The 11,014-nt window shown below is 43.6% G+C and overlaps 1 protein-coding gene across 3 annotated transcripts in view; it reads right to left on the bottom strand.

Annotated features, from left to right (window-relative positions):
- The window catches only part of ZNF397 (zinc finger protein 397), a 44,018-nt gene extending 33,235 nt beyond the window's left edge, over positions 1–10,783 (bottom strand). The window contains exons 1-5 of one of the 3 annotated variants that reach the window (XM_047697705.1): positions 10,695–10,755; positions 10,054–10,115; positions 8,792–9,286; positions 8,402–8,525; positions 2,066–5,679 (exon numbers count right to left, since the gene is read on the bottom strand). In XM_047697705.1, the coding sequence (XP_047553661.1) occupies positions 4,631–5,679; positions 8,402–8,525; positions 8,792–9,208 (1,590 nt within the window). In that variant the 5' untranslated portion in view covers positions 9,209–9,286; positions 10,054–10,115; positions 10,695–10,755 and the 3' untranslated portion in view covers positions 2,066–4,630. Of the gene's footprint in view, positions 1–2,065; positions 5,680–8,401; positions 8,526–8,791; positions 9,287–10,053; positions 10,663–10,694 lie in introns of those variants that run through there. The other 2 variants (XM_047697707.1, XM_047697706.1) reach the window with 2 other exon arrangements.
- Between the last annotated feature and the right edge of the window lie 231 nt (positions 10,784–11,014).

An 11,014-nucleotide genomic window follows, 5' to 3' on the forward strand; every position in this document is an offset into this window, starting at 1 on the left:
GAGAAAGTAGAAGTCACCTTCAACCCCACCACCCATAAAAATACTGTTAGTATTTTGCAGTTCTATAATTTTTTTTCTTTCCCCAATCCTAGTATTTTTTGGTAAAAATTGTGTTTGGTAAATCATTTTTAGTAACTGATTTTAACATTTATACTTTGAGTATATACTTAAACTGTTTAGTATTAGAATGTAATACAAGATGTATTATAATAAAATTGGAATCTTAAGGTTTGTTTTGAAATGACTTGTTCAGGAATAGGAAGCCTAGTAACACAAGTGGAGGTTGTGCTGGGAGAAAGGGGGAGGGAATTGTGGCAAGAAATCAGGGAATGGGTGTGCTTGGCTTTTATTTTCTCGTCCAGGTGTCTGGAAACATGGCTAGTCCCTTGTGCTGCAGTTCACCAAGTGAAGACGCAAAATTTGGGGGCAGCTGGTTGAGAAACCATGGTAAAGAGAACAAATAGCCTCTTTAATCACACATACACATTGTGCGCGCGCCCCCCCCCGTTTAGGAGCAGGAGCCTCAGAGACTGCCATGGACCTCCCCTTCTCTCTCAGCAGGTCATCAGAAACATGTGCAGAAAAACCCTAAAACCCTTTAGATTTGTGATCATTTGCACCAGCCAAGACTGTTGCAGATGGTAAAGTTACTGAGTAGCAATGTGTGTTTCTGACCCCTAGGGAAGCAGGGAGCAGATGGTATCAGTGGGGTCTTCCCATAGAGCTCACCCTTCCTCTTTGCAGAAATGCTCTCCAGGTCAGTTTCTACTGCATGGGAAATATTCTAATTGGCAATCCCCCTGACTTGGAAGATTCACTTAATAGGGCAAGAGAAGCAGAGGATTTCACAGGAGAGTTTGGAGACCCCCAAGGTCAGATTTGCTTAAATTTCCAGTCTCCAGCTGAACAGAATTGCAGTCTATGGAAATGAGGAGGGAGAAGGTGAGAGGTAGTAAAGTGGTATTAAGCACCCTGCCTAAATTGCACATCCCTTTTTTTTTTTTTAAAGATTTATTTATTTATTTATTTGACAGGGGGGGGAGAGAGAGAGAGATCATAAGTAGGCAGAGAGGCAGGCAGAGGAGGGGGAAGCAGGCTCCCTGCTGAGCAGAGAGCCGGATGTGGGGCTTGATCCCAGGACCCTGCGATCATGACCTGAGCTGAAGGTAGAGGCTTAACCACTAAGCCACCCAGGCACACTAAATTGCACATCTTTTAAAATCACCTTTGACATCTACCTTATATTGGTGCCTGCTCTCTTTCATAAACACGTAGAACTTTGAAGTTTTAACTCTGAAAGGTCATCTACTTCAGCTCCTTTAAAGTGAGAGTTGAGTTGTGAGGTGACTTGCTCTTGGCTGCAGAATTATGGAAAAGCACCAACATGAACAAAGGACTCTATTTCAAGGTTATTGCTTTTCTCAACTATAGATATCCTTCATGCAAATAACTTGTATTTGCACAGAGATTTATAATTTGCAGGACTTTTCTGTACACTAATGTGAGATGGTTGTGTCTGGCACTGTCACTTAACAATGAAGTCGTCATGGATCAGGGACGCCTGGGTAGTTCAGTGGGTTAAAGACTCTACCTTCAGCTCCGGGTCATGATCCCAGGGTCCTGGGATCTAGCCGCGTATTCGGGCTCTCTGCTCAGCGGGGAGCCTGCTTCCCCCTTTCTCTCTGCCTACTTGTGATCTCTGTCAAATAAATAAATAAAATCTTAAAAAAAAAAAAAAAGTCATGGGTCAGAGTTAAGTTAGACAACCTCCTAGGACTTGGGAGGGACAGAGATGCTACAGAAAGCATGCGCTTTCCTTAGTATTTAGTATTAATTAATTTCTTGTTAATTAATTAAGAAATTAATTAATTTCTAGTATTTCTTGACTATCCTGGGTACTCATTCCTTTTAGCCTTTTTTTCCCTCAAAGTTTAGAAGTATTTATTGTAGGCAAGTTTGGAAGACAGAAAATCACAAGGAAAAAATTCGATCACCTATAATTCTATCTATAGCACTCTGAGATTACATATTTCCAGGATTTTTAATGCATAAATATATTTTTACATGGAGTCATTCTGTACATGTTCTATTTTTACTTAAGATATGCTGTCATTTTCTTTTGACATCAATCAACATCACTTTTTTTTTTTTTAAACAGCTTTTAAGAGTTTGTATACATTCATGATGTTTTCTGAAGCATACGTTTCCAGGTAGGATTTTAAAGTCAAAAGGCAATGGTTAAGGCTTCTGGTACTGATTGCCAGAGATCCTATCTATTCACAGCTTACCAGCAGCATTGGAGTCCCAACTTCCCTGAATCTTTATGAGGGGGAAAAAGTGCCATCTCAACTCTTGCTTTAATATACATTTTTAATTCTACCAAGACTGCCCACTTGTCACCCATTGGCACTTGTTCTTATGTGATTTGCTTACTGAAGTACCATTTTTTCTACTGGGACTTCTTCATGAGGATATACTATAGAGAGATGGCTCCACAGAAGGGAAATTTTGTTTTCCTTTTGCCTGGATTCAAAGTCTGACCTCACCACTTTTTAGCTGTATGACATTGACTAAGCCATGATTCTAAGCCTTCATTTTCTCATCTGCAAAATATGTGCTGTCAAAGAAACAACAAATATATACAAAGCCCTCAGCAAAGTACCTGTTATGTTTATTTGTAGGTTAAGAACTCTCTGTAAAGAATCTCTCCCTTTTGTAACATGCATTGTATCAATTCCTACTTAACAATTGTCCTACCCTTTTCAGTTTGAGTCTTTATCTTGGGAGAGGAAAAGGAGAGTTGAATATGAGTAACTCTTATATGTTACTTTGTTATCCTATCCCTTTCTTTTCTCACCTTCTTTCTGGAAGCATGGGGATTTAGCCCACTGGCCATTCTTACTGGTTAGTATCTGTTATCTATGTATGTTCCAACAGGAGCATTCTCTACTTATCCTCCTGAAAACTCTTCTTTTGCTAAGCTCAGGATTCTAAATTCCCATAGATTTCTATTTTTGGCAAGGTGTTTGAACTCTGACCGGTTGGGTATTTTTTAATAATAGGTTTTTCTGTTGCTAACTAACCTATATCCCTTTTTGCATTGCACTGAGAAGCACCAGACTAGGGATACTTTTCCTGCTGGGTCCCCCAGAAGACGGTAGTCTCTGGATGGACCAGGACTGTTACCTTTTGTTGCCCCTTCCCTTCAGCATTGTCTTTAAAATGATTAAGACTGAAATACTGCCAAATGACAATGACATAAGGCAAAACTGAACACATGTGAGGTGCCTGGAGGCTACGTCACAGACCCAGGGACTGACAAATATTGTTTAGCACCTGAGCCCAAGGGAGTGCACCAGAACTGTGGGGGTACAGCCCCAGAAACAGATGTGGTAGCCCATAGCCGCTTCTGACCCAGAGCCTTGCCAGTGAGCAGGAAGCGGACAACAGCTCTGATAGCTTCAAGGACCAAAGGAGCTCTTCCGTTCAGGAAAGAGAAGATTTAGAATTTTAACAGGTACTTAAAGTTGAGGCTAGGCTGGGCTCTTTCAAACCACCTGCCTTCCCCAAACACACAGAAGGTCTAGTGGAGCCTATAGGCAAAAAACGAGTTATTAACTCTTTCCCTTGGCTCACACCAGACCACAACAAAGCTCCACTCTACCCTGTGGCCCAAGGACTCAAGATTTTGTCTAGTAACAGATGCTTCTCTGCTGGCTCCTACTTTGCTACATCCACGTTTCTTACACACCTGACTCCACTTCAAAAGGAACTCAACAGCAACACTCCACACAAAATGGCCTTTTCTCAGAAAATGTGCCAGACATTCTTCCTGACCTTTGTCTGTTCCCTCTGCTGGAATATTGTTCTCTAGCCTGCCTGCCTACTTCCCTGGCTAACTCCTGTACATTCTTCAGTTTGTTTTTCTCAAACTTTCCCTGATCCAAGGCTGGCTCAGGTACTCAATGTCACAGAGCCCTTGCTCATGCCATGATGCGTTTGCCTTGCCCACTCAACCACAGACAGTCTGATTCCCCGTTGTATTCCTAGTGCCTGGCACAAGACATGCCTTCAAAGAGTTAACTGCTGGATAAATTAACTTGTATTCTTTCCACTACCTCATTTCCGGACTGCCCTGGGCTCAACACCTCATCTATGCACTGCTTCCCCATCTCTCTTGCTGCCTTGTCACTGTTCTTAATTGGTCAGTAAAATTCTATTATTCCTGAGACAAAATGTCCCTCATACTGTCCACAACATATCCCAAATCTGGCATGTGGACAATCAGATGTGGTTGACAGCCCGGGTTGCTGTAGCCCCTTTATGACATTCTCATGGAAAATGAGGTTCAATGTTATATTCCCATTTTTCTTATTTCCTGAGTATTCCTCCTAATGGTAAGAGGAAAGCTGGAAGCAGTGATTCTTCCATCTGCTGCTCTGATTAGTCCTAGGAAAAACTTTCAAGGGACAATTTGCAGTAGCATTGGGAAGTGCTGCTCAGTTAAGTCAGTATGACTCCAGGCCTGGGTGATTACCGGCCTGGAGTCTTGTTCCAAAAAGTAAACCCTTTCCACTAACAAAGATAAAAATCTGACCAAAATATTTACAACACCCATTGTACTGCCAAGTTACTTGACAGTGTGCACCCTCTGATGGCGCAGGAGGACTGATCTGTGCCTGAAAGCCTTCCCACATTCATTACATATGTAAGCTTCATCCCCAGAATGGATTCTCTGATGCTGAACAAGGGCGGAGCTCCTTTTGAAGGTTTTGCCACATTCATTACACTGATAGGGTTCCTCTCCGCTATGAATTCTCTGATGTCTGATGAGGTTTGAGCTCAAACTGAAAGCTTTTCCACACTCATTACATTCATAGGGTTTCTCTCCACTATGTATTCTCTGATGGGTTATCAGCTCTGAACTCTGCCTGAAAGCTTTTCCACATTCATTACATTCATAAGGTCTCTCTCCCGTATGAATTCGCTGGTGTCTAATAAGCTTTGAGCTTTGGCTAAAGGTTTTCCCACACTCGTTACACTCATAGGGTTTCTCGCCAGTGTGAATTCTTTGATGTATAATGAGATAGGAACTTTGACTGAATGCTTTGCCACATACGTTACATTTACAAGCTTTCTCCCCAGTATGAATTTTACGATGTCTAATGAGGGCTGAGCTCTGATTGAAGGCTTTCCCACATTCACTACATTCATATGCTTTCTCACCACTGTGAATTCTCTGATGAATGATAAGGTATGACCTCAGACTAAAAGCCTTCCCACACTGGTTACACTTATAAGGCTTTTCTCCAGTATGGATTCTCTGATGTTGTGTTAGAGAGGAATGCTGTTTGAAGCTGTGCCCACATACATCACATCTATAAGGTCTCTCTTCTGTAGGAACTTTCTGGTAAGTTATAGAGTTTGTACTTAGAATCAAGCTGCTTTGAGGCTCAGGATGGTCTCTCTTTCCCAGAGATTTGTGTGTGAAGATTACTTGACTAAAACTGCCCCCTTGGGTAGGGAATCTTCTTAATTTCTCCCCTGTAGGACTTTCTTGTTGCCACTTTAAATTGCTGTCATGTTCACTAACTCCTCCAGATGAAGGCTCCTGGGGACGTCCTTGTGATTTTTCTCCTGAAATGTCCTTCTTGGTCACTGATTCGTGGTTCTCACGATCTGAAATGATAACAGCAAAAACCGACGGTTTTATTTCTCTAGTCACTCTCAGTACCCACTTTTCACGTGAGAGAAAACAGAGGCTTCTACCCACAAGAGGTCGAGGTCCACACCCATCTTTCTTTAACTGCCCATACTGGTCCCTCTTCCTTTCTAGTATGAAGGCCTACACCTACAGTTTGAAGTTTATTCTTTCCTGCTCCCTCTGAAATTTCACTTGATAGATTAGCTACTATTCCTTTCCTATTATTTTCACCCTTTTTCTCTGCTGACTCCTGTTCATTAGCATTTAAATAAGCCCAAATTTCTCATGTTTCAAATCAAGCTCCTTGGCTACACATCTACTTTGTGCAGCCTCACTTCCACTCAGAGTAAAGCTTTTTGAAAAGAGTTATCTGTACTCCTCTCTGTTCTGCAATCTGGTTTCTGCCTTCCCTGGACACCCCCTCCCTGCCACGCCACTCTCATCAAGGTCACCAACTTCATAACTGCTTAATCCAATAAATACTTTCTGGATCTTATTTAGTTAGCTTTAGCTTCTCTGTAGCATGGACACTGAGGACCACACCTTCCTTCTAGAGACATTTCTCTTCCTGCTGTATTAGCCTGAATTCTGGGGCTGTTCCTTCTTAGATTCAAGGCCTATCACTCAAACACAAGGTCCTTCAGATTCTGTTCTGGGCTCTCTTGTATCCTCAGTCTTCAGACTCTCTACCACCTAGGTTTCAGTCACTACTTATGTGATAAGCTAATGTCTCTTCAGATCCCCCAATTCTATTCTATTAAGCTCTAGACTCTCATCTCCAATGCTAATTGGGATATTACTCGTGAATACTCCACAAGCACTAAAATGGCCCAGACAAAACACATCATATTTTTTCCCCTTGTTTCCCACTTCCATTTACACAATAGCACTATCATTAACCAAGTTTTTCAAGACTAATACCTGAGTATCATCCCCAACTCCTTTCCTACATTCTCCACTTGTAACCATGACCAGCTACTGCAATGCAATTTGAAATGCTGGTGAACAGGAGGCAACTTTGATCTTCCTTCTCACCAGAATACATCTTGACTTATTCACTGGGGCCATTTAGATTACAACGGTCTCTAACAGGACTTCACTCTTGCCTTCCTCAAATTCATCCTCCACTCGGCAGCTAAGTTCTAAAACACAAGTCCAATCAACTACTCTCTTGTCCAAAACCTTTCAACTGTGCTCCACTGTCCTATCCAAACTAATTAGGATGATCTCCAAGTTTTCACAACCTGGGTCTCATTTCCCTCTCTGGTTATGTTTCGCCATCTCTCCCCTATGAATTCTCTATTCGAGTTCAACTGAATTACCTGTGGTTCCCAGAATGGGTTGTATTCTCTCACCTTCAGGACTTTGTGGCCTTGCTTGTGTGATACTGTAATACAGGAAATATGGATTTGGTCTGCATCCTTAGTTCCTGGCACAGAGCTTCTAAAAGCCCTTGCAATCTCCTAATGGTAGAGGTGAGAGGCGTATCTTTTGTTATTCATAATAAGCCCCTATCAACTAGTACCTCAGTTCATGCTTATGAGGTAACTCCGGAAGGCTGGGGGCTGGCTGCCAAAGGAACAAACTGTGTGATTAGAAGGTTGAACTTTCTGCCCTACCTTTAGACCTCCACGGAAAGGGACTGGAGGTTTAACTATCAATGGCCAATGATTTAATCAACCATGTCTATGTAATGAAACTTGTACAAAAACCTTAAACAAAAGGGCTTAGAGAGCTTCCAGGATGGTGGATGCATCCAAGAGCCACAACAGTGGTGAACCTCTAACTTCACAGGGACAGAAGCAAGCTGGATCTTGCCCTGTGTACATCTCCATCTGGCTGTACGCTTGCATCCTTTATAAAATGGTAAGAGTAAGCAAGGTGTTTCTCTGAGTTCTTTGAGCTATAGCAAATTATGAAACCTGGAGAGGTGGTCATGCAATGTCAAATTTGCAGCCCAATCACACAGAAGTGTGGGTGAACTGGGGATTCATGACATGAGACTGGCTTCTGAAGTGGGGGGTAGGGAGGGAAGCAGTCTTATAGGACCAAAACCTTAACCTGTGGGGTTTGCATTAATTCTAGGTAATTAGGCTCAGAATTAGAATTGCTTAAGAGGAGGGAAAACCGCACATATCCAGTGTGAGAAGTGCTTTGAGTAGAAAAAAGTTTTTTCCTTTAGGATGGGACACTTCCTCCCGCTTATTTACCTGGTTTTCTCCTTAGTCATAGTTCAGATCTTAGTTTAGGTGTTTCCTTCTCCAAAAAGTACTGCTTGAACCTCTAAGGTTGGGTTAGGTGTGTTCATATGTGCCCCCACAGTACCTATGGCCTACTTTTATTCTGTAATTTATTATACTATATTGCCATTGCCTTTTTGCTTGTCCACCACCCCATCTAGATGCAAGGTCTTGAAGACAGAGACCCAGTGCCTCCCACAGTACCAGACATATGTTAGCACCCTATTAAATTATATAATCAAGGAATAAGTTAAGAAATGACAGGGAAACTGAAACAGGAAGGGCTGACTGCACTTCATGAGGGCTGCTGAATACAAAGTTGCTGAAGAGGGTACATCTGGTCTAGATAAGACAAGTGAGATGCTCACATGCATCATCTTTGTAAAATGCAATTAATTCTGTACGCTCAAAACCAGAGGCCTGATAGTGGTTCCCAGACGAGTTCCTACTTTCTTACCACTTTTGGGGGAAAGGCAAGGTTCCCAGGGTTTCAGCTGTGTCTTTAAAGGCTGGAGTTGGATGTTTGTTAACTCCTGGGATGTTCCAAGACCTGTCAAATCCTTCCATGGCACTGCTGGTCCCTGAAATCAGGAAAAGTGGTTAGCTTTCTGAGAAACTCCCTAGGGAAAATGCTTAGTAAAAATTTCGAAGAGGGCAACAAAGACAACTCCAGGGATGAGTGATAGGGAAAAAGAACTATTTAAGGACAGAGATAGGTATAACCACAGTAGTCACTGCAGGGTATGGTTCGGTGGAGACAACTTTCCCTTCCACTGCTGTGAGGATGCCACATGCTCTAGTCTGTACATTTCTCTTCCCCCAACATATCACATCTCTCTGTTCCCACCTGCTGCTGCCCTGCATCATCAAATTCCCTCTCCAAATCCTCCAACAGGGTCACAGCTTCCTCGCCGCTTTTTGGACTATGTTGCTGAACCCAGATCTGCAGCTCCTCAGGCAGGATGCTCAGAAACTGCTCCAGCACCAGCAGCTCCAGGATCTGCTCCTTGGTGTGCAACTCTGGCATGAGCCACTGATAGCAGAGCTCCTGGAGTCGGCCCAGAGCTTCCCGGGGTCCAGGTGTCTCCTGGTAGCAAAACTTTCTGAATTGTTGGCGGAACAATTCTTGGCAGGATCTGGTGCTCCCACCCTGCTTACATTTCTGACCCCAGGAAAGGCTTTCTTCTACTTTCACTAGTATTAGTTCTTGATCCTGAGGACTCTGAGGTACCAAGGTTGAAACTGTTCTGGATTCCATAGCCATTCTGGCCTAAACAACAGAGCAAAAAGCTCAGTACAACTGGGTACGGTATTTCAGTATCTTTGAGTAATCTCTTTGTTCCTGAAAGATATAAAAGCACTGTTAACTTAGAGCAGTGAGAAAAAAAAAACTTGTAAGAACTTAAAATAAAGGTCAGTCATCCCAGTAATGTACTGAGAGGGAAGAAGTTTGAGACTGTAAAATAATCAAGTGACAAACTAAAGATCACTCGCCCATTTATCATCCATTTAGAATTTTTACCACTAATAATAGAAGAAATTATTTTAGAAGCAAAAGAATGCAGTATTACCATGAATCACATAACATGAAATCTCCTTTTCAATTCCTTCAATCCTGATGGTTATCAAGGAGAAAAATCTGTCTTTAATTTGTAGAACTCCCTTTTTAATAAAGTTTAAGCCTCTAGACTTATAAGGGTAACAATATCCAGCTAGGATTTAATTAATGCTGACTTTCAAATATTTATTTTTAGGGATGCCTGGGTGGCTCAGTGGGTTAAGCCTCTGCCTTCAACTCAGGTCATGCTCTCAGGGTCCTGGGATCAAGCCCAGAATTGGGCTCCCTGCTCAGCGGAGAGCCTGCTTCTCCCTCTCCCTCTGCTTGTGCTCTCTCTGCCAAATAAATAAATAAAATCTTAAAAAAATAATAAAAATTTATTTTTAGTTACCTTCTATCTATGGCAAATAATGTTGACTTCCATTTGCAGGAGTAACAACATTTTTAAAACTTTATATTAAATATGAGTTGATTTAAATAAAAACTTTCAATTGCCATTTGATCAAATTTAGTTTTCAATGCATTTCTTCAACAAACGCTGAGGCACTTACCGTGGGCTCTGTCGTGAGCCAGGAATAAGAATACAAAGGTCTTTGCTTTTGAGTAAATGGATCTACAGAGGTATTAACCAGGTGTTTGTTAAATGCTTACTGTGTGCTCAAAAACACGTCCGTTATCGGAGAGACACAAAAGCAGCAAAAAGGTCAATCTCCGTTCTCAAGCTTAGCATATAGGGGAATAAACATTTTTTAGAGTGAAATATGGCAACAAATAATTACGTATTCAATTTTGTGATATAGCTCACACAGGACCTGATTCGAGGATGGGTGAGTATCGACCGGAGGGTATGCCCTTGAAACTGCGGGACACATCAATACCATCTGACCCTAACACGACAGTTAACTTTAGAGATTAGAACAGTTAGGCTAGGCATCAGCCCATTTCATAGCCCGGCTAAACGACAGCATTTGCGAAGTCACGGCGGGGAGGAGTAACTGCCCTTTCCCCTGGAAAGTAAGGGCTTGAGCTGGCCTCCGCGGGCTCCCAGGACGCTCGGAAACACCGCCCGGACAAGGGGCCGCGCGACCCAGGGATGGCCAGGCCCGGGGAGCAAGGCCCCTTCGCCTCGCGCCCACCGTCCGGGCCACGCGCCCTCCCCGCCCTCCCTCCGCTCGGGGCCCGCGTCCCTCACCGCGAAGCCCAGCAGCGGCCAGAGAGCAAGCCGCGGACTTGGAGCGGCGAGCCACAAAGACCGGAAGTGCGCTCTCGCGGCCTTCCGCTCGCGCGTCCTGCGGAGCCTCCGCGCGCCCCACCCCGTGCTCCTAAGCAGCCAATCGGCGCCGCTAGTCCTTCGTTCCCACCGCCTTCCGTCTCCGGCGCCCCGCCCCGCGGAGCGCAGAGGCCCAAGGAGGGAGAGCTGGGAGGGGGGCGTTCTTGGGAGAGGTCGCTGGGAGCCCGAGGGCTTAGCTCCTCGCCTCGGCTGCCTGCTACCCAGACAGCCACCGCCACCCA

Source organism: Lutra lutra, chromosome 12 (genome assembly GCF_902655055.1).
Source record: "Lutra lutra chromosome 12, mLutLut1.2, whole genome shotgun sequence".
Taxonomy (NCBI): Eukaryota; Metazoa; Chordata; class Mammalia; order Carnivora; family Mustelidae; genus Lutra; species Lutra lutra.